Here is a 24,271-nt window from a genome sequence, read left to right as displayed (position 1 = left end):
CAAACCAAGTATCCTCTTGACTTGTTGTAGAAATTTGACATGGCCGGTGCTAAGATTTGCTTATCACCAGTCCCTGTAAGTCGAAAACTAAATGTTATTGATGGCGGTCCATTTTATAATCCTATTATGTATAGGTCTCTGGTGGGTGCATCACAATATCCGACATGGACATGTCCTAAAATTGGGTATGCAATCAACCAAGTTTGTCATTGCTGCAGTCTTAAGCTTCAATTTCTCTTCAATATTTTCCATACATCATTTAAAAAAATTTGCAGCTCAAACTTTTATTTTTCTTTATCCGTATTGCTACCTATGCTTTTCTCTGTTTTTTCATCTTTAGTTTATTTAGTTTATGTTAATTAAGTTTAAACTGTTCTATTTTAGATTGAAACAACTCAAAATGTTTAAATCTCATCCACCTCTTCATATTGCTTTTAGATCCTGTAAGACGTTCTCCAATTCATTTTCGTTTTCATTATCCGAATTTCCTGACTCTTCTTAAAGGATCCACGTAAAGAGATCTGTAATTTACTAATTTTTTTTTGTCGTGCTTTGCTTTGCAAAAATATTCAATTTTAGTTAGTATGTTTTAGTTTTGAACTGATAAAAAAGTTTATGAAATTTTAATTGGAAAATAGTGATAACAAACATATAATATAACTTGGATGAGCCATACAACCCACATTGTACTTGTAAAAAAAACTCATTTAGTATGCTCAAAGGTTTAGATCACGAAAGAAAACTTTCTTCGTTGTCTACTCAACATGACAATATATTACTCCTTGATTGTATCTCTTTTCTAAAAAAAACAGATAATACATATTATCAATTTTCCGCCAATCTTATATATTGTTTATTCCCCGATATATGTTTTTAGCCTTGTATGTCTCATCCACTTAGTCATTTACTGAATCTTTTAAATGAAGATTTACATGGTCGGGCACTTATTTCGAACAATGAAGTTTGTTTAAGTTAGTTGGTTAGTCTATAATTAAAAATAATGAACTAAAGATTCCTTATGGGTTTAAGAGTTTGTTGTTACTCCACTGTCAATAATGATCCATGGACCCTTTTATGTGCATACTTATTTACACTATTTTATCTGTAAAATTCAAATGACAATGAATTTTAATATAATATATTGACGATACGTTCTCTTATAACACTCTACATTCTTATTAGTGGAGTGCAGATGTTTAACCGCCGATATCCGAGCATAAATTTAAAACTTCTCGGTACTCTTTGAGGATAAATCCCAGCAATGAAACTTTTCCAGGTGAAGTCTTTGATTGTCCAAAATGTCCATGGAATTCCAAGAAACTGAACAAATGAATAAAATAATGAAACTCAAATCAAAGTGGATGTTTTCTCTGGTCATATGTCTCTTCTGTTATAGCTAAGTGATTTGACTTTAGCCCATGGAGAAAAATGAAACAAACAAATATTTTCTCAAACAAAGTGGTAGGTCCTACCACACACCAAAACAATAATATTTCTCTTAATGCCAGTCCAGCTATAGCAGCCAATATGCCAACCATGACAAAGCCTTCAACCAGGTGTGGTAAATAAATCTCATAAGTCAATGTTACCTATAGGTAATTAATTCTCTACTGTCTTTTGAGATTCACAAGCATTGATTTCCTCCCCAGACCAGTTTCTACCGTTTTAATCATAGGTCAACCACTAGTTGACCACATTACAGGTGGTCATTCACAATTCTTACAAAAACCAGGGACCTAGGAGAAAATATTAATGGGAGTAATTTGTAAAATAAATTTAGAGAGAAAGGGGTATAATGAATGCAAACATGTCTGGATTGACTCATTGATTGAGCAGGAAATTGAGAGCAGAACTGACGGTGAAGAAGAAAGAAAGAAAGGGTCTTTTCTTTTTTCCGGGTTCGATTTTATGTAGCAGAGGGAAATTACAGAGAGAAAAAAAAGAGAGAGTGAGTAAAAGAAGTTGGTGTGTGGTTGTTGAACTTCTTGTTTTCTTTCTCTTTCTCTTTCAACTTATACTTGTGTTGTTTACTTATCATTCTCAGAATTTTTCTTCTTTTCTGGGTTCTGGCTTAGTGATTTGTTTTTTTTGTTCAAAGGGTTTCATTCATTTTTCTTCTTCTAGGTCTGTTTTAGTGTGGGGGGAGGAGATAAAAAGTAAAAAGATTCAAGTTTTTTTTTCTTTTCCCTTGTCCTGTGGATCTGGTTTTCTGTTTTTCAGTTTCAAGGTCTCTGGGTTTGGGTATCCTTCATTCACTTTTTTACTTAGTTCAGCAGAGTATGAAGTAGGGTTTACATTTGGTGGTTTCTCTGATGTAAAGATCTTCTCTTTGCTACATGGGTTGATTTTAGTTTTGGGATACAGAAGAAGAATAAAGTGGATGGCGCTTCATAAATTCAACTAAAAGTGAAAATTTTCAAATGTTTCAATGAATCTCTTTTGAGGTGTTCCTTCCTGAAAATCAAGGATTCTTCTTTTTTTGTCTATTGGAATCTACTTTCCATTTTAAGGTCTGGGTTTTTCTAGATGAGTTTGTTGTCTTGAGTTTCAACTTTTTTTACAAATTGGGTTTTTTTCAATGCATCTATCACTATGGAAACCCATATCTCATTGTGCTTCATTACTAATGGAGAAGAAGAGCAGAAGAAAAGATGGGTCTGGTGGTATGGCAGAGGATGGAGGAGGAGGTGGTCAAAGAAAACCTTCAATTCTTAGACAATTACAAGAGAATAAACTAAGAGAAGCTCTTGAAGAAGCTTCTGAAGATGGTTCACTTGTTAAATCCCAAGACATTGATTCTGAATCTTCAGCTCAAGATGGTACTTTGGGTAGGTCAAGATCTCTTGCTAGACTTCATGCTCAGAGGGAATTTCTTAGAGCTACTTCTCTTGCAGCTGACAGAACTTTCGATACTGAAGATTCAATCCCTGATTTTTCTGATTCATTTAATAAATTTCTTACCATGTACCCAAAATTCCAATCTACAGAAATGATTGATCAGTTAAGATCCAATGAATATGGGCATCTCTCAGATTATAATGCCAAGGTATGTCTTGATTACTGTGGATTTGGACTCTTTTCTTATCTTCAGACACTTCAGTATTGGGAGTCTTGTGCATTTAGCTTGTCAGAGATTACTGCAAATTAAGCAACCATGCTTTATATGGTGGGTGCTGAGAAAGGTAGTTGTGAACATGATATAAAATCTAGAATAATGGATTATTTGAATTATCCCTGAGAATGAATATGGGCTTGTTTTTACTGTTAGTAGAGGGTCGCTTTAAATTGTTAGCTGAATCTTATCCATTTCAAACCAACAAGAAATTGTTGACTATGTTGATTACGAGAGTCAATCCGTAAATTGGATGGCTCAAAGTGCTAAGGAGAAGGGGCAAAGACATACAGTGCTACTAAATGGCCTACTCTAAAATGTGTTCAACTGAACTGAAAAAGCATATTTCGACTAAGAAAAGGAGGAAGAAGGATCTGCAGGGGTGGGGCTATTTGTGTTTCCTGTTCAGTCTAGAGTTACAGGTGCAAAGTATCTTATCAGTGGATGGCATTGGCTCAGCAAAACAATTGGCATGTCTTGCTTGATGCTGGGTCATTAGGTCCAAAAGATATGGATTCGCTTGGATTGTCTCTCTTCCGACCTGACTTCATTATCACGTCCTTTTACCGGGTATTTGGTACTGACCCAACTGGATTTGGATGTCTCCTTATCAAGAAATCGGTGATGTCAAGCTTGCAAAATCAGTGTGGGACAGCTGGGTCTGGAATGGTGAGAATAGTTCCGGTCTTTCCTCAGTATCTAAGTGATTCAATTGATGGTCTGGATGGATTGGTGGGAATTGAAGATGAAGGGGCGGATGGGAGTGAAGATTTAATTCCGGAAACTCACAAGGGGTCACAATTACCAGCATTTTCTGGTGTGTACACTTCTGCTCAAGTGAGAGATGTGTTTGAGGCAGAGATGGAGCAAGATAATAGCTCTGACAGGGATGGCGCAAGTACCATTTTTGAAGAAGTTGACAGCATTTCAGTTGGGGAGGTCATGAAGAGCCCACTTTTCAGTGAAGACGAATCATCAGATCATTCATTCTGGATAGATTTAGGTCAGAGCCCATACAGGTCTGACAATTCTGGCCAACTAAGCAAGCCGAAACCAGGATCTCCATTGCCGCCGTCTTGGTTTACCAGCCGAAAGAATCAGAAGCGGCATTCTCCAAAATCTGCATCCAGAGTATCTGGGAGCCCGATTTATGATGGCAGAGGGGTTAACCTCAGAATGAACGATGATAATGTGATATCTTTTGACGCAGCTGTCTTATCAGTCTCACAGGAACTGGAGCTTGTGAAGGAGGTCCCGGAAGATCAATTCACAGAAACAGATACCGCTCCAGGAAGCTGCAGAAAGGATACAGATTATCAGCATGTCAGAGAAATTCAAGAAGAATCGGAAATCAGAGAAGATTTTATCTCGTCAGCGTCTATATTGAAATCAACTGCAAATGGACTTCGTAATCCAACTGCTTCTTGGCTCCAGGATGGTAGCCATGAAAATGGCTCAACCTCTGAGATATGTAGCGACACAAAAGAAAGTGCTATCAGGAGAGAGACCGAAGGCGAGTTTAGGCTATTAGGAAGGAGGGAAGGAAGCAGATTGGGTGGAAGCCGATTTTTTGGGGTTGAAGATGGTGAAAGAGTTATGAGCATGGGCGGGAGGGTGTCTTTTAGTGTGGATGACAACCGTAAAGAGCATATAAGCCATACTTTGGAGCCCGAAGTTTCTGCGACTACTTTTGGGGAGGATGATTCCGTGAGTGATGAAGAATATGAGGATGGGGAGGACTGGGATAGAAGAGAGCCTGAGATTATGTGCCGGCATCTCGATCACGTCAACATGTTGGGTCTCAACAAAACCACCCTTAGATTGCGCTATCTGATCAATTGGCTCGTTACATCGTTACTGCAATTGCGGCTGCCTGGTCCTGAAGGGGGCACTGGAGTGTCTCTTGTTCAAATTTATGGCCCGAAGATAAAATATGAAAGGGGTGCTGCCGTGGCTTTTAACATAAGAGATAATAAAGGAGGCCAAATTAATCCTGATGCTGTACAAAAGCTAGCGGAGAAAAATGGCGTGTCTCTTGGGATTGGATTCCTTAGTCATATTCGGCTAGGAGACAGCCCAAAGAACCATCGAGGGACGATGGATATGGATGATGCAGCATTATGCCGGCCAATAGCAAATGGTCGAAATGATGGTAAGAAGGCATTAATCAGAGTTGAAGTTGTTACTGCATCTCTTGGCTTCCTCACCAACTTTGAAGATGTGTATAAAATGTGGGCGTTTGTTGCTAAGTTTCTAAATCCTACTTTTGTAGAAGGAGAAGGGTTATTACCAACCATTTCAGAGGGAATAGAAACGTAGAAAAGTGTTGAAATATAAATTATGTTGTGTTCTCCATTACGGTGGAAGATGGATCGGATCAACTTATACCACTGCCTTTTTGCACACCCTTGTATCAATGTCTTACCCTCATTCAGAATGTAATTTTTTTCCTTTTTCGGGGGAGCAAAGGTTGATGCAGAAGCAACAAGAGTGATCCAGAGGTGAATTATATTCAATTTTTTTGTGCAGTCTGTTCCTTTTGCTTCTTTCTTTCGAGGGTATTAATTTTATTTCTTCTTTCTTTCTTTGGATGTATTTTTCCTCTTTTTGGTTTCCTGTATGAATAGAGGCCATTTTGGGACATACTGCAAATAGAACCAAAATGAGCTGACCTCCATAATTCTTGAATTCATTGTCCCTACTCTTGAAACCCTGCTTTACTTGGTTGTTCAGATTAGTGCAGGGAAAAGAAAAGGGTAAACAGAATTTCTAGGTTTGAAGTAATGGGACCATTCCATTGGTTTCTTTTCAATCAAATCTTCTTTGTTGTTTTTTGTCAATATGGATGAAAACAATCACAAATGTTTGGTATAAGCTTCATGGTGCTTGTGTTGTCTGTTTGAAAAAAAATCCTGATGTGAGGTGTGTGTACCCACACTATCCATGCAAATCCACAGATAATGCCATGGAATATGCACAATTTGAGGTTGACATGATTAATCAAAATCAAACCAAAATCCTAATTATACTAAACTTTAGGACCAATGGTCCATAATACTGCATGAGGCAAAAAAGGGAGAATGGAAATGGACTCTTACTTTGACTGATTTTTGTAAATAATCATTTCAGCTTTAATTCCAAATAATTCCCTCTCTATGTAGGTAGGTAGAGAAAAATGATGACCAGAAGCACCCATTGTAATGTTTGGCAATTGGCATCAATCACATGAAAAGTCTAATACATGGTGGGGGTCTTCTCCTCTTTGTGATGGGTGTAAGAAAAAAGTTTTTGGTGTCACTCACCCTATATCTGTCTTTTTAATACATGATAACATGAAACCGTTTTCTTTCTTTTGCAAGTAGATTGAAATTGAATGATCCTCCTATATGCAACATTGGAAACCCTAAAATGAGATGATAAAAGCTGATTCTTTGTAGTTGAAATACCCTTTACTTTGTTCATCCACTATCATTATTGCTCATAATAGTGACAAGTCAATATGCATGAGTATGTACAGCATGAATTACATGAACAATGATGCAAAATTTCTAATTATGAACTCTTCTTTTGCTTCTCAATAACACTACTACTCATCAATAAACAAAGATTTCAACATTTTCATGGAGAATTTTCTTATAAAGGTATTATGGCCAAAAGCAGTTGAGTTGGTAATCTAAAAATATTGACAGACTGAGTTATGTAAAGATATAATAAATAGATACAAAAGCTCATACACCCTGGAATCCACGGCATGTCGCCAAACGGAATCTTAGGATCATCTCCACTTAACTTAATCATCTTCACCTTAACAAGACAAATTCAGTAAGACAGAGAGAGAAAGTAATAGTGGGTAATAGGCAGTGAATCCTAATAAAGCTTTTTCTCAGATGTCAATGATGATAAACCCTTTTAACAGAAAAAGTGTTCTACTTTTCTTACACATTCTCTATATACCAATACCATCAATTATCATATTGACACTGTCATTGAAAAGCATACTTGGTATAATTGTTTTCTAATAATATGCAGTTAGAAGAAAAAAAAAAGTGATCTACTTCCCTACCTAACACTTAACTAATTACTCAAAATTCCATCTACTACTTGTACTTTTTTTCTCCACCTTATTGGATTATTTGGTTTATCTTTCTTTTTTCTCTGCTAAGAACAATCAGATTGGATATGGCTTATGTTTGGTGACCCCTTAAGAAGCTGTACCTCGAGGAGACATCCCGATACCATAGGGGAGGTTCTGAAGAATGTGATCACAGAGAATGGAAATAATAGAAGACATCTATGAATCCATCATCATCTTGATAAGAAAGGCAGTTTCTAAAGCTGATTCCTTACACTGCAAATATTTGTTTTCCTCGACTACGTCTACTGTTAAATTAAGCAGTATCGGACGCATTGGGTCATAAATGACATGATCCCTAACCCGTGTAGCCCATTTTGCAGCTTCCCACACACCAAACCTGAAATATCAACATAGAAATGGTATTAGGTTTATTAGTCTATTGAAAGACATGTAAAAACTTTAGGTGCACAACGTTCATAACGAATCCTGGGATAGACCACAAGCCAGTGCATGTTCTGGACCCTAAAGGTAGCCTTGTGTCTCAGATACTACTACCCCAATCCTAGGAAATCATTAATAAGCCTTCAAAACAACATCATGTATAATATTACATTCTAGAGATGGAGCTTAGAATCATGGGTAAAATGTAAAATTGAAGAGAGATCACTTTCTTGGATATTTAGATAATCAATGCTTGCCCTCTGCTGTTTTTCTGAGCATATACTTGTTTGTGCAATCTTGCAACTGGCTTTACACCAATTTTTTACTCACTCCAGCAATTGTATAGGACATGCATTGATGCAAAAACAAATATTTTTTCAAATCAGTTTACCTTGTATTCAAAGATGATGTTACCAAGACAGCTGGATAAAGGGCATCCTTTTGGATATTATCATAAGGGGAGTATTTTCTTATAGCCCGAAAATCTTCAACATCCTCAGGATCTCCAAACTCTTCATAATCGGAAGGCATTAGTGGCAATACAGGATACAAAAGTGTATTTGTAGCATCTAAAAAGGGAACCTACAATAAAAACCGCACCCACGAATATTCAAATCAAAAGTTATAATAATTTTTTGCTGAAAAGTTTGACTGACTGACAATTTGATTACAACGATGTCACTCCCGATTTGATGTGTTACTATCCATCTCTATTTAGCAGATGGCAAAGTGAAAGATGAAAACATATGGATAAATTCTCTGGAAGTATCATAAGTCTGAGTACCTATTTATCAACCACGTAATTGGGTCAATAAGAGGTGCATACCTTCAAAACTGCAGCACGGAACAAATCTGGTTGCATATTAATAGCAGATGCAACTAGGAGCCCTCCAGCACTATATCCCCAAGCTCCTACCCTGTTTTGGTGTACAATTTCCTTGTCAAGAAGAAACTTAGCGCAGGAAATATAGTCATTGATACCATTCTGTTTTTTTGTCCGTCTTCCATCGAGGTGCCACTTTGTACCCTTACCACCACCACCCCTAAAACATATAATTACAATCATTTGGATCAGGCAACCAAATGAGTTTTTGCATCCGATACAAGAAAGAAAATTGACATTATAGACATAGGTTCCTCAGCAATGAAATAAGTGAAAATATGAGTAATGAATGAATAGAAAAACTACACCATATATATAAAACAAACCTAACATCAGCGTACGCAATCACCCAACCACGGTCGAGAAGGCTTCTTAACTCGCTACGCCATCTTTTCTCTAATAACTCTCCATAAGCTCCATGACCATGAAGTAGACCAGGATTCAGGCCATCTTGTCTGTATTTCCGTGAGTAAACAATAGTCAAAGGAACCAGTACACCATCATGTGAAGAAACATCGTACTGCTCACAAGCATAAAACTCTGACAAATCATTCCATAACTGATCATCTTCCGATCGAACTTCATTTGAGAGATGAATGCTTCGCGATGTTCGTAGCTTCTCAGTGTTTGCAGACACCGAGGTAGCTCCATATAATGTTCGAGTTCCTTCCTGAAGCACATTTTGTTGCTGAACTATTAACCACTTACCATCTGCTAAGTTGTAGTCAACAACAGCATCAGGCATCTGCAGAAATTTACAGCTCTATCACTTGCTTGAATATATGTACTGGTGAAATAAAAGAATCTGAAAAAAAAATATGAATTGTATAAAACCATGGACCAGTATATAACACCACATCAGTGTTCGCCATTATATAACACCATTGCGATATAATAGGGCCCAGTTTGCGTTTAGATGTACAACATACACTGTGCTTCTTAGACCTAACCTGGGGTCCCTAGCTTATGTAGGTCTACTTTAACAGATTTTACGATGTTTTTCCAAATCTAGACAACTAAGGTGGCAAGTATTACGGATTGAGAAGAAAAACAACTGTTAAAAAAGGCACCAATTAACGACAGATACATGCCAACTTCTTGTATTCTCCATTAAGTAAGTGGATAGATATTAAGGGATAGACATTTAAATGCAATATTCAAATGAAAATAAAAAATAACAGACATGAAACATTCACATACCACAGGAGACAACACTGTAAATCGCACGGTAGAGGAATAGTAGTCATAGTTTGGTCCAGGAGAGATCTGGCAGACATACTTTGGAAGAGGCAAGAAAGTAGGGTTAAGCTCTTTTAACCGAACTGCTTCCTGCTCAAAGATTTTACAATAACAAGCTAATTAAAAGGGGAAACGATTACACAAGTCATACAAAAACCAAAGCTAACCACCTTAAATTACTTTTCTAATGCAGAAAGAAAAGAACAACCACGTGCTGTGGGGATTAACACCATTACTGAGATTCATAGTAGGAGCTCCTTCACTGGATCATTCATTTCATCTCGTAAGAAAGAGCCACCAGTAAACTACTAGCCAAAATGTGAGTATCCAGAACAGCATATACAACGCAAAATAGCAAACATACAAGTGGCCGCTCACCTTACTAGCCAAAGGTAGAGGGACTGCACAGATCTTAAACTCTCGACCCTCCCGCAAGATAAGTATGAGGTGAGTATCATTATAATCCACATCCTCCAGGACAAACTCCGGATCATCAAGAAATACATTCTGAAACATAAACAAGAAACACATAACCAAGAGCTCATGCGAAGGAAATGATACTGAACTAACTAAAAGCACATGCTGCAGGGAAGTGTTTGTAGAATCTGAACAGAAATGGCTTAGAAATACTCTAACCTCCCATTTTCTTGAACCAGAAGCTTCAACAGTGCAAGAGAGCAGGTAATGAGAGTCAGCAGGTTGCCCATCTTTCGCAGCATTTGTAAAAACATAAAGATGTCCTTGATGATGTTCAATTATGCAATTAACATGTGGTTCACACTCATATACTAATTTCATAACAGACAGAGGATCAGCTGCATTTATCAAGTAAACCTGCAAATAATTGCTTGAATTTAGCAACATATGAGGAAATAAATAAATAATGAAGAGACAAAAGTAGCCATTTACAGCTTATACCTTTGAAGAAGTAACCGAGGACACATTAACAGTCACAAACTGGAAATCCTTTGTGTGTTTGATACTAAGGTAAGCATTCCCATCTGATTCTTCCATAACCAAGAGATCGTTTTCATTTTCCCCGATCACGCTACGAAAGATCCTAATTAAGAATTCTTTTGTTAGAAGAATCATCAAATATACTCGATTGCATCCAAAATAAGAAAAAAATCAGAAAATAAAAGCAAAACTTTAACATTGGAAATACTGTAAATTTTCACAAACCGATAGGGTCGCTTATTACTATCAGTCACTGTATAAAACAATGATTTTCCAAATCCCTAACAGATAACTTAAAACCCGCAACTCGATCAACCCCAGGTTTCTTAAATAAAGAACTTGAACTCAAATCCCTAACAGATAACTTAAAACAATCGTTCTCTTTATCATACATAGTGTACGCAAGAAACCGATGATCTGGAGATATTTCAGATAGTTCCTCATAAGCATATCCTATAACAAGAAAACCCAAAATTTAAAACCTTGGAAAGAAACAAATTTTCGACCACTAAGTAATAAAGATAAGTAGATTACCTCCAAATCTCTCAGCCTCTTGGTTATAATCAAGAAGCTTCTGTTCAATTCTCTTTCCAGCAGTAAAATCAAATCCAGCAAAAGGTGAACTATTAGAAATGAACTCTTCATTTAATTTAACAGACCTCCTACAAAGAACTTGATATTGTTTCCCTTCTTCAACACGTCTATAATACAACCTACCTTTTTTTCAAATACAAACACAAAAGCAAGAATTCAAATTCAGGAAACCCAGAAATTCTGGAAATAATATGTTTTTTTTCTTCTTTTTAACATTTCTAGTTTTTGTTAGGATTTCCAACAAACACTTTCCAGGCATATGATAATAAAGTGTTTTTAGAATTCAGATGGTGGAAAATGAAAGCCAAATACTAACCAGGGACCCCATTTCATTGGTACAGATGATAAATGAGAGTTGATACGAACAGCCATCTCTGCTTGAAGTCTATTTTGAATACGTTCAGTATCAGACATAACCGCTTCTGTATATTTTTCTTCTTGTTCCATATAAACATCCATATGACGCATTGCTACTTTATCATCTAAGTTAGTCATCCAACTATAAGGATCTTCCCATGTTTCATCATGATGACTAAATGAAACTGGTTTTTGTGGTGGGTTTGGTGGTTTGGGAGGTGGTACTGGTGGTGGTTTTTGTTGTTTTGATGGTTTCCGATGAATAAATCGAACAAGAAGTTTGATGTTTGTGAGATTTTGATTTTTGTTAACCATAAATTTTAGAAACTGAGCCATTTTCTTCCTCTATTTTTTATTTTTTCTGTTGTGTATGTATGCAAGTAGAAAAACCTTGGCAAGGGTTTTAGCCTGGTGGTCAGATTTTCTACGGCAAAAATAGAGGAAAACAGGAAATGGTAGACATGTTGTAGAATAATAAGTGAAAAAAGAAGAGGCGGTGAAAGAAAAGATTTTTATTGATTAGCCTATTACATAGTTAAAGTATCCTTTATATACATGTAAAGAGAAATTTTTAGGCTTCTAGTTGGGCCACACATTCATGGACTGTAGGCCCTACAACACTCCCTCTTGTGTGGTCCAATAGAACTCCGTTTGTAGTGTTTCGGTTGTAGGAATTCAAATGTCGTCCTCTTCTTGATGACTTGTGCCGAAATCAATCGCCTCACTAAAACTTTGACAAGGAAAAACCCAGTGGGATAAAATTTTGGTAAAACTCTTCACATGTAGTACTTCACATGTTGTCACGTACTTTACATGTAGTTCATCACATGCAATACGATTTTCAAAGATCGACGAGTCTAAGTTAATTGCCTCGTTAAAACTTTGTCGGGAAAACCCAGAGGGACAAAACCTGAACTAAAGAGAAAGATTACAATATAAAGCAAACTTAGAACATAGATGGACTCAAATATGTTGCCTCATTAAAATCTTGACAAGGAAAAAGAGTACAACGTGATAGATGCAAGTAAATTAAGGTGATCCGTTGCAGATGATCACTTTGCTCCATTGAAGTTGACTAGTTGCTTCACAACTCTTAAGGCATAAAATCCTCGTGGGGTGTTTGTTGTTGTCTCATTAAAAACCTTACCGAGTAACAACACCTTGTGGGAAAAAGCAACCTCAATGAATGAAAATAGTTCAACAAACCATTAGATGCTCCCCCTGATGTCAGATAATTTTCATTAGTCTAATGCATTCAAAAGGAGTTTATCACACTTTACTTTGGTAACTTGAATGTTTATAAGACCATGTTGTTGATTCTGGAAGTTACGTTGCTTAAGAGAATATCGCGTTTCATTTCTTTGATTCAGATATTTTCAGTAATATCAACGCGATCTCTAGTCTTCAACGTTCAACATACTTGATGTTTTTAATGTTGTCTCGCTAAAAACCTTGTCGAGTAACAAAACCCTTTGGGAAAAACTATTCTCGATCGAAGGAAAAAAGAGTACAACACAACTTCAATTTCGAAGTAAAATATGTCGACATCATATCCTTGAATCCTCCCCCTGATGTCGGCATCTCCCCTTGATTACTTTCAGAGTTGTTCCGGACCGTTTCTTTAGTCATGTACTTTTCGAAACTGAATATCGGTAATGACTTAGAAAATAGTCTACCATATCTCACCCTGATTACTTTCGTTGGAGAAGAGATTATTGTTCCTTCATAATCAACAACCTTTGGATTGCAGTTCCTTTAGCATTCATTTTTATATCTTTGCTGGATAAAACAAACATGTCAATGGTTACTTTTAAGTACATGATTACATTCATTGTACCATTCCAATGACGTTGCGTTGGCGCCGAGCTATATCTAGCTAACAAGTTCCATGAGGATGTAAAATTTAATCGAGTATATTACTATACTAAGTACAACAATGAGTATATTTTACTTAGATATGGGAATTTCATCCCCAACACATCTTCGTAATCTTCCTTTAGACGAAATGGTCACTTACATTTGAACCTCGACTAATCATGATTCATGAGAGTGCTATCAGGATGCATGTCTTTATTAAATTGTCTGACAACTTTAGACATATGCAAACTGGTGGAATAATATACCACAAGCTCAGTATTCAGTTGAGTTTTTCCCAGATACTTAATCTCAAATTTAGATTTCAAATAGCTTTTAAGGTCTCTTATTACATCAAGAGTGCCCATCATGTTTGTACCATCGACATAGGTAGCTACAATTCCAAATCAGGAACTTTCTTGTGAATACGCAAGTAAAACTAACTTACTTGTCTATCCCCTCCAAATCAAATAGCCACTTAGACGGGTATACGACATCCGCCTGATTGTTTCTATCTATAAGTTAGCGTTCTATCTAACTGTAAACGCACTATGTGGTTTATAGTCACTTGATTTGGGTAACAAAAGGCCATCAATTAATTTTGTAAATATCTTCTATCTTTTGATTCTTTCAGAGATACGTAACAACCACATACATATGCTGCATTTCAAGTCTTTTTGAAATTACCAAGCTAACTGAGTAGCCGAACACTATGAAGTTCATTACTAAAACAATTTCATGGCTTTTTGAGAAACCTCGCGCCACAAGGCGAGTCTTTATACTTTAAGACTTATTTATTCTCATTATGCTTAATGACAAATTAATCATGTATGTCCAATAGGCTTTACACTTGGTTGGTTTCACTATCACACAAAATACCTATATATTTGTCAAAGAACCAAGTTCTACCTGGATTGTATAGGACAAATATGCTATTCGTTGACATTAAGTAACAAGGAGCACGGTTCAGTCTCATCTTTCTCTATTTCCTTAAGTGAGTGTATATGATATTAATCATCAATATGCTCGCATGATCTTTCCATTGACTCATGCACATTCTCATAATCCACTTGGGATGTCATTATTCTCCGAAATCATTAAACTTCGGAGCGTCCTCCAGTTTGATTGATGGACATATTCAGAGACAATCTTATGAGATGATTTCTGATGATATAAGTAAGTTGTGCCTTCCTCACCTACTTCCTTTATAGGTGAGGATTGATCGAACCAAGTGGTCTCTCCAACTTCTTTTATGGAGCCACGGCCTCAACCACACTTCCACTAAGTGTAGTTGCAACACCTTAGTCTATGGTGTATATCCCTTATTAAGGATTTGTAACCTTGCAGGTAGGTTTGCAGCTGGTATGTGTGATCTGATCACTTTAGCGACATCAATGTACATTCTAAAAATCGATTATTCTTTCACTTCACATTTACATTTGTGGAGTACAAGAATCAACATAAGACACAGTGGGAACACACCACGATAATTCCTGTCGTTCCCTTAGAAAATACTTTTTCTTATCTCCCCCTAACGACAGGAAGACTGTCTCATTAAAGTGATAACCCGCAAATCTAGCGGTAAGAGATCTCCTTCCAAAGGTTTTAAAATACGGATAATTGTTGGAAATTCTTGTCCAACATAATCACTTAATAATTTCGATGACCCATCATAGTACGATGTGGAGTCGTAAGGGCACATATATAGTGCAACCAAAAATACGTAAGAATACAAAATGTCAGACTTATATCCAGTTACCAACTGGTACGTAAAGAATGGTTGACCAATTGTGGGTCTAAAGCGAATAAGTGAAGATGCGTGTAATATTGCATATTCCCCAAGCAGTTAAAGGTAGGTTTGTACGCATAACCATGCCTTAGGCACCATATGTAACCTTTGATGATAGCCTTTGCGAGACCATAGGGTATAAGATGCTCTACATAAACATGCAATAACCATCAAGTCCTTTTGATGTATATTCTCTAGCATTTACAAGGGGTGGTAAGTCCTTACATGTATAATGTGTGCTAGTAGTTTTTCAAACGCAACATTACTTGGGAACTATAACTAGTCCAAAATATCAAAAAATCTATGAGATCCATAAGTCACTTTAATGGTCCGCAATTTGCATGGATATTTTTCTAAATATCACCTCGTTTTCTTTGTAATATGGATTTTTTACCATTTGCATCTTAGGATGGTCTCGGTCCTATTTTACTATAGGCTTTGTGAAATGATTGATATGCTCTCTTACTTAAAAGCATAACGGGAAGGGGTGGTTGTGCATCTAGTTCTTTAGTGAACACTATCGAGAGATATGCTGTTACTTCGCATTCTGTCAATATTTTTTCCGTTGTCTCGTCCACTCAAACACAATGATGTACGTATGAGTCCTTTCAAAACGAAACATCATGTCACAATCAAAGTGCCTTTATGGTTATGTCAAAGCCTGTATGAGTCAAACCCCATTTTCCCATCTTCGAAGTCAATATGGATTCAATAATCCATACTATAGTGATTTACATTTCACTAGATATATTTCACTAGATACATTTCACTAGATATATTTCTCATTAGTTTCTCTAAGATATATTTCCTTCCAAATATATTAGAGACTATAAAAGATGCAATCAGTTACATTCTCATCACCGTGAGTTTCCATTTGATATCCACTTGCATGGGTCTCTTTGGAATTTAACAAGGTGATTAGATCTCGGTACATATAGAGCGCATGTGACTTTTAATATTTGTTCCATCTTGGAAACAAAATTTGAGCATTGCTTTGCTCGATGATCCAACCATCGTAGTCACATTATAAAGAATTAGTTCAATAACTAGTATATATTCCTTAAATTAGTGGGAGAAAAAACCACTATCAGTTAGACATCGAGTCTTGAGAGATTTAATAAGTGGAGTGGCCTTATTGCGCAACAAAAGAAAATCTATGTCATTTACTTTAGAGTGTTAGTGTTCATGAAGATGATATACTTTTCATCATAATGTATGGATGATCCCTGTAACTCAAGTACTTTTGAGTATATCTCAAGTTCTTTAGAGTATTTTAATCTCATGCAAATGATATACTATTCATTCCATAAGAGCATACAATGGATATAATTCTTCGCAAAAAAATCTTTATTTTATCTAATATGATATCGGTCAAATATCATGTAGACAATAGTTTAGGATCAAATCGTGCAAAATATATAATCTAACCATACGAATTCAATTGAATAAAGATAAACAATAAGAAAAGTTGGCAAAGTTCTTGTTGCCATTAATGTTGACATCTAGCTATGATATGACCTTCACCAAGAATACAGTGAGTTTGTTTTCCTTTAAACTCCCTATATCTCTTGTAGTTGACTACTAATATATGATACTTGCATTACAACGCTTGTACCATTCTCAGTAAAATGCTTATACCAAGATTTTCAACTCTCATTGATATGAGTCAGAATTACATCTTTGTCCCATTATAGATAGATACATTTACTTTGTATCATTAGTACTGGAGCCAGAATTACATCTCTGACTTATGAAAACTTTTGTGAGTTTCTTTCCACAAAAAGTGAGGTGTGCTTTTAATTTCAACATATCATTATCGAAGTTATTGTCTCATTATAGTCTAACAAGTGGATTACATCCCACTGAACACTCAAGTTTGGGAGAAAAATGAATGTTTCGAAAAACTTCCTTCAAATCATTATATCGTCTGAAGTCAATATGTTGCCTTGGAAATGTTGAAGGCATGGCTTCCTTTTTGAAGATTTTTATGACGAAAGTATTTTAATTGTGCACACATACTTCCACATCATAGACTCTTTAATGGTGCTCAAGTACTTCTGAGTTCAAAATGTCAAATTAGAGCAGAATTGATTTAGTCAAAGTCTGGTCAACTATTTGGTCAAGACCCGATCCATTGGGTTGACAAGGTCTTGGTTAATGAATATAAACATATATGGTCCATCATATATGAGATATTCAGACCCAATGATAATAAGTTTGAAACTATGAGCACATGAGCCCAAACCATATCGTTAACCCTAAAAATTGACACAATTCTTCTTTCAACTTTTCTGATCGAAAGACAAATGCATCATCGTCCGATCATGATGCAAATTTTAAAGTAGATTAATCACAATGTTTCGACAAACATATTAAAATTTCAAAGACATCCAACAGCTATATAAAAAGATATTTATGATGTTGTATAACTGTTCCAATTCACGTTTCTGTGGACACAGCAGGAAATATCACGTACTTTGGAATACTTTCCACGGTTGGATCTTTATAAAATTTTTACAGTATCTCCACAAAGATAACATATACCACATATACAAATTACAGAATAATCCAACGGTAAAAATTATACGAAACTTAGGGTTTTCGACGCTGTTATAATTATGATTTTCTAAATGAAGACAGTTCTACTAAAATCAGAATTTGGAGATTGCATCATATTCCGATTTGATTGAAATTTTAAAAAAGTAAACAACGGAAATTTAGGTTGAACATACTAAAGTTTCATGAAAATCTAACGGTGAAATCTGTACGTTTGGTAATCATGCTTTCATGGAACCCTAATATATACTATGAAACGAAATTTCTTTGTTAAAAAAAGACAACTGGTAACGCATCCATGCAAAATAATAAATAAAAATCAACCGATCCAATATAGCTCTACGGTATAGCTTCGTGCGTGATAACGTGCTATAGTAGAATAATAAGAGAAAAAGGAAGAGGCGGAGAAGAGAAGGATTTCTATTGATTAGCCTATCACATTTATCCATCTTACAAAAACGAATGTGTTTTTGATGATCTGACGGTTCTAGATGGGTCATTTTTTATCATCCACGGCCACCATTTGTTCTTAAAGTGCAAAACATAAATGGTGGCTGAGCATTCACCCATCCTCTACGCCCTAATCCGACGGCTAAATCACTTCTTTCGCTTATCCTCCTCTTCGGTTACATAACTTATTAACACCACCATGATTCATACGTTACAAAACCATGACTTGGGACATTTAATCAATTTATACCCGATAATCAATTTCATACGTTATAATAGAACAACAACCCCTTGAAATGTTCAATCTCGAGAGAGGTTATCATTATCTGCCCAGGTTTCTCCGTTTCTTTCTTCAGCAATTTCTTTTTCCTTCTTCTGCATATTCTCTCATACCAGGTAATTACTGTCTTAGTTTGAGTTAAATTTACTTTAACTTTGTATTTCATTGCTATATTTTGAAAACAACTCAGAGACCAACTATCTTCGATTGGTAGATTTGATTGGTATATTTAGATTTGGGTTTATTCACCATCTTCAATTGGAGTTTCTTAATGTTTAGATTTATTCTTGCAGATTTTTGTTGCTATATTAAGAAAAGACATATTATCTATCTCAGGTAAATAATATTGAATGATATTCTTGCTCAATTTTCATTGATATAGACTTGGGTGATGCATATACCATTTATCTGTTTCTATAGTCAATTGCTTGATTTATACCATTTGTAATTGATTCCTGCCTCTACTAGGGTTACTTTTGAAAGTTTCCCATGTTCTAAGAAAGTTTTCCATCCTGATCTGTATGACTTTGTACGCTTTTCCAATTGGTTCCCAGATCCTCACCAACCTTTCCAAACGTCCCGCAACAACCACCTTTAAAACGTTCTCCCATATGGCCGAGGCCGAAGTAGGCAGACCCCGGATAACGCGCGTTCAAAACACCACAAAATGGATTTTTTTTTTTTTTTTATCGGTAGAAAATGGATAGTTGTTATTTGGTTTTTGTAGCTATTTTTCCTGATTTTCGCTGTTGTTCCTGATGCAGTGATTCAACAATGGCACTCAAATCCATTATAGCTCTCCCCAGATTAACCCAGTTACCGCGTATCAGTGTCCTGTTTTTTGTTGCTTGACGAAAACGTAAGCAGCCTACACAATGACCCGTTTATTTTGCGCCCGAGTTAGTATTCTGTGCTGATCATTAAACTTTATGGTTTGCGTTCCTGCTAAAGATTATTAGCACCAAAGGCCGAAAAGTAGTTAGATGTTAGAGCTGTAGCCCACATCATTCATGGTGTGAAATTATTGATTTGGTTTGAAAATTATTTGTGAAAATATCTTTGCACTAACAGAGACTCACCTTGAAGTCATAAACATATGATACTTAGTTTTTGTAGAAGAAAGATGGATCCATAAAGCAACTTATACCATGTCCCGTTTAATTTGCCCACGAATAATTATTGGGTACTTCAACAAATAATAACTGATTGCGGATTGATGAGTTGCATGGGGTCATTCCTAAAAACCTTATTCAGGGGATTTGCACCCTTCGTCCTTGAGGGTTGTTCCATTTTCATTGATCATTTCAAATTGTTGGCCGAAAAACCACGTTTTCGTCCTGCAAAAAATCTGGACCGTGTGCTTTTCAAGTGGTACACCGTGTGAAAATTTGAGCAATAAACTGTGTAAGTATTATCTCCACCGTTTTGCTCTTTTATATTTAGTCTTCCTGCATGTTGCTAGAATTAACTTAGATTTGAGACTGAAAGGCTTAGCATGGGAAACATGTACTACTTGAGATGTCACTATAGTTTTTAAGTGTGTTGAGAATGGTGCTCATTGACTACTTAATATTTCTTTGCCTATCAATTTTTATAAGTTGGTTTAGTTACCTCTCCCCAGCGCGCGATGCTTATATTTTGAGAAATGAAGGAACAAAGATACGGGTATTCCTAAAGTTTCTGAAACCATGGACAAGTTATAATGGGCTGATGGTACTTGGAGATATCAGGTGCTTAATCTTGTAGAAGGTATCAGTCTATAGTTTTTCTCATTCAGTCTCTTTTGTGTGCATTTGCTCAAATACTGAACTCGCCGACATGGCTCATTTTCTTCAATGTGTGACATATTCGTAAAGTTTCTGAAACCATGGAAAAACTATAGAAGGTATCAATCTATAGTTTTTCTCTTCAGTCTTTTTTGTGTGCATTTGCTCAAATACTGAACTCGCCGACATGGCTCATTTTCTTCAACGTCTGACATATTTGCATATAATTTTCATGTGGCTAACTGTTAGGTGTCTTTACCAAGCTTAATGATGTGTAATTGTCTAAACTGTAGTAGGCATAAATTATCCACCTCCATCACAATCACATAACTGAAGTTAACTTCAAATATTTATGACTCTGTCAATATCATAAAAAACACCAAAGGAGGCGTTTGTACTATATATTCCTGTTGATTACATAAGTAGAGAAGTAATTAGAAGAAGAAAAAAAATGAGTGAAATGCAACACAAAGAATTGGGTATATGTGACAGGTTAATTGAAATGCCTATGAAGCCGGGGATTATGTGGGAGGTTACAAAATTCTGATTTCTGATTTGTATCAGATAAATAACCATGACCAGATGATACTGTTGTTTTCCTTTTTAAAGAGAACTAAGAAATGCACTTTCCTTGATTTATAATGTTTTCTACGTTAACCTTTATGTCCACCTAATTTTGGTGGTGACTCTATGCGCAAAAAAAAAAATCTATGTGGTCGGGTGGTCGCAAGTGTTTGAATACGATGGATAAATTTGTCACACTCTAAACATCTCTAACTTCGAACAAGGCCAGAAACATTATAGTTTGCTTAGTAGCGGGGTTTATGATTCTTAAGTTTGTTGGAGTTTTCATCTGATCATTTTGTTCATCCAGGTGTGACAAAAAGAGCCTACAGTTACATGCAGGAGCTTAATTTTGGATTCACCGACTTTAGCTCAGTTTGCAGGTGGGAATGAAAGGGAGACTACGTTGGCTGTTCTTAGTTATTATTTTTAATTTGTATGTGGAAAACCACTTTATTTTGCACATTTGACATTATACTGCCAGGATTCTTTCTTACTGCACTTCGAGGTTTATATTTTCACCCTTAGTATGCGATACCCAGTACTTTTATTAAGGTGTGAAGTTTCAGCTTCCTGACTATGTGCTATTAGTGATGCCACTTCATTTGGTCCTACTTAAGCTTGAATTGGTTGTTGTCACCACCAAATAGGCGATTGTGGGTTCACCAAATAATATTGCATAATTTTAATTGTCCGTCTCAGGTGCATTCTCCCTTTAGATTTAAAATGGTTGCGAGGAAAATTGATTTAAAATGGAGGAGTCCAACACGTCAAGGGAAGATTGATTAAACACGTGGGCTTGGATGGATTTTTAAAAATTAATTAGATTTAAAGAGATTATTATATTATTATTATTATTATTATTATTATTATTATTTCACAAGGACTGAATAGGCTAGCAACCACATAATAGGCCTGGGTAGGTTGTGATTTTAATTGGGTAACTTATGCAAGAACCTGATAAAGCGGCACAAGCATGCAAATTGGCCCTTGTGGAAACTTATCAAGGGTGAATTAGTGAATATATGTATGGTTTTTGTTTTATTAATAACCAGTCAAGTAGTCGGATTCCTGGGTAGAAAAACACTTCTAGACAGCACATGATAGAAGCTTAATCGGGAGTACCACAATCATTTCAAGGTAGCACCGAGAACACTAAATACTAACAAAAAAACAGAAACAAAAAAAATTCTACAAAATATTCTCATTTTTCTCATTATTATTATTATTATTATTTATTTTTTTCCTTCCGACAAAAAACTTAGATAAAGAACCAATACGACCAAACACTATGATCAAGTACTGTGGTGACCCTTTTCCCTTAGTTATAGTTATTAAAGCTTAGGGGTAAAGGGGGCAACCTCATCATGGTGTTGTGCTATCCTTTAGCTATATCAAGTCTTCGTTTTTTTTTCTCCAATTTTTTTTCTGCTGGAGTAACTGTATATGTTAAAAGATAATTAAGATGAAAGAAGGAAATACAATAGGCAAAAATAAAAAAACTTTAGTGAAGAAAAAGTGAAAAGGAGAGGTTTTAGAGTAAAACTGTGAAACCAACAACGAATACTTTTTTTTTGATGCAAACCAGAATCGAATACTCAATTTCCGTGTAAAATCCCATAGATACCCAGTAACCTTTTCAATTAACAAATAGATATTCAGTCTTCGTAAAAAAAATTTGCACCCTATGTCTAACTGGAAATGCTGAAGATGGTAAAGAAATCAACATAAAGTGAAAGAACACGGAACAACAAGTTAACAATCACATATATGTTAGCCCATTATGTAGATTTTGTTTGTTATTTTTCTTAAATTTGAATGTATCTCAATGAGACAAGTGTGGATAGCTGGATGCCAAAACTTTAGTGATATCTCCCTCTATCTATCACCATCACAAAATTATGAGTGAGAAAAGAGGGAACTATACCCAAACACTTATTTTTTACAGAACACAACGACACGTTTTGTTTGATGATTTTCTTTTTGTAGGGAAATATCTCAAAGGGGTAATTTTATTGATGTCCATGAAGGTTTGAAAATTGGAGGTGTATGTCAGTTGAGGTTTTTAGATTTTTGAAAAGATATTGCTTTAGTTTTTTTTGTTCTTTTTTCTTTGTCATATGTTGTTCTGATTTGGTTGAGACTTTCGTATGAAATACATTTTTTAACCACAAACCATGTTTGGTATAAGAGGATGCAAATTAGATGATGTCATTAATTGGGTTTAGTGGAAATGAATAATGCATACAATTGTTATTGTTGTATCCTCTTTCTATGCAAGTTGTTCGAGTTACAAATCTAACTTTCACAGTTCTCCCACGCCTAGATATGTATATTTTTTGTTATAGGATAAATGGAGCCTATATTAGTTGCAAGAGTTATTGATACTTTTTGTTTTCTGATAAGGTAGAACAACGATCTCCAGACTACATCCAAACTCTTTCAAAAAGTTGATTTGGCAATTACGGATTCAAATCCCTGGCTCCGTGGGGGAAGGAGCATGAGAACCATCACAGGTTGTATTTGTCATTAGAAAATTGTTAAATTTGTTATTGAAACAAAATATCTTGCAAAACGTTGTTAATTATCTTATATTATCTATTTCTAATGTAAACCATCTTAATGATGAGTTTTTAGAGAGCCTAGCCTCTCCTACATATTATCCGGAAAAGATCACTAAAATAATGTTAAATTTGTTAACAAAATATCTTGCAAAACGTTGTTAATTATCTTATGCTATCTGTTTCTAATGTAAACCATCTTAATGATGAGTTCTTAGAGAGCCTAGCCTCTCCTACATATCATGCGGAAAAGATCCCTAAAATAAGTAACTTGGTCTAGAAATTTAAAAGGTGACATTGTCTGATACCAACAACAGCACTTCCCGGGCCGTTACGACACGTGTCATATACTAGTCTATCTTACAAAAACAAATGTGTTTTTGCCAATCCGACAGTCTTGAATTGGACTTTTTAAGCGATCAACGGTTCATATTTCTTTCAAAACCTCTCAAAGTGCAAAAGATAAATCACCTCTCAAAGTGCAAAAGATAAATCTCGGCTGAAAATGCACCCATATTTCAAGCCCTCATCCAACATACCTAAATCTCCCGATTAAATTGTATTAATGTCACTGTTATTTCTCATTAATAGGTATTAACACCGGATAATTAATGCTTTACGTTTTCAGTCTTCTTTCTATTAATTTCCTATAATTGATTAGTAGATGCACGCATTCTTCTGGATATAAGGTGAACCAACCAGAAGACAAATCTGTCCTTATCACTATAAGGATGCAAAACGTAAGGTCATTTTTCTAAATCGCTTTCTCTCATTGTTTAATTTCATTTATCTT

At 35.7% G+C, this 24,271-nt stretch overlaps 1 protein-coding gene and 2 pseudogenes across 13 annotated transcripts; 2 read left to right on the top strand and 1 right to left on the bottom strand.

The window, feature by feature from the left end:
* The first annotated feature begins 1,817 nt into the window (after nucleotides 1-1,817).
* On the top strand, nucleotides 1,818-5,822 carry LOC113289354 (annotated as a pseudogene).
* A 944-nt stretch (nucleotides 5,823-6,766) lies between these two features.
* Nucleotides 6,767-12,068, bottom strand: LOC113289353 (annotated as a pseudogene).
* Nucleotides 12,069-18,452: 6,384 nt separating this feature from the next.
* Nucleotides 18,453-21,454, top strand: LOC113289351. 13 transcript variants are annotated; one of them, XR_003330963.1, is made up of 5 exons: nucleotides 18,453-18,703; nucleotides 18,881-18,923; nucleotides 19,352-19,446; nucleotides 20,209-20,317; nucleotides 21,228-21,454. XR_003330963.1 is itself a non-coding variant. In XM_026538590.1 (4 exons), the coding sequence occupies exons 1-4, from the start codon at nucleotides 18,604-18,606 to the stop codon at nucleotides 21,265-21,267; spliced, it is 306 nt and encodes a 101-aa protein (XP_026394375.1). In that variant the 5' UTR covers nucleotides 18,453-18,603; the 3' UTR covers nucleotides 21,268-21,454. The 13 variants fall into 13 exon arrangements, 1 of the variants encoding a protein (XP_026394375.1); XR_003330960.1 differs by having other exon boundaries at nucleotides 20,209-20,336; XR_003330961.1 differs by having other exon boundaries at nucleotides 20,195-20,336.
* The last annotated feature ends 2,817 nt before the right edge of the window (nucleotides 21,455-24,271 follow it).

This window comes from Papaver somniferum, chromosome 6 (assembly GCF_003573695.1).
Source record: "Papaver somniferum cultivar HN1 chromosome 6, ASM357369v1, whole genome shotgun sequence".
NCBI classification, from domain to species: Eukaryota; Viridiplantae; Streptophyta; class Magnoliopsida; order Ranunculales; family Papaveraceae; genus Papaver; species Papaver somniferum.
This window is presented reverse-complemented; position numbering and strand designations above follow the sequence as displayed.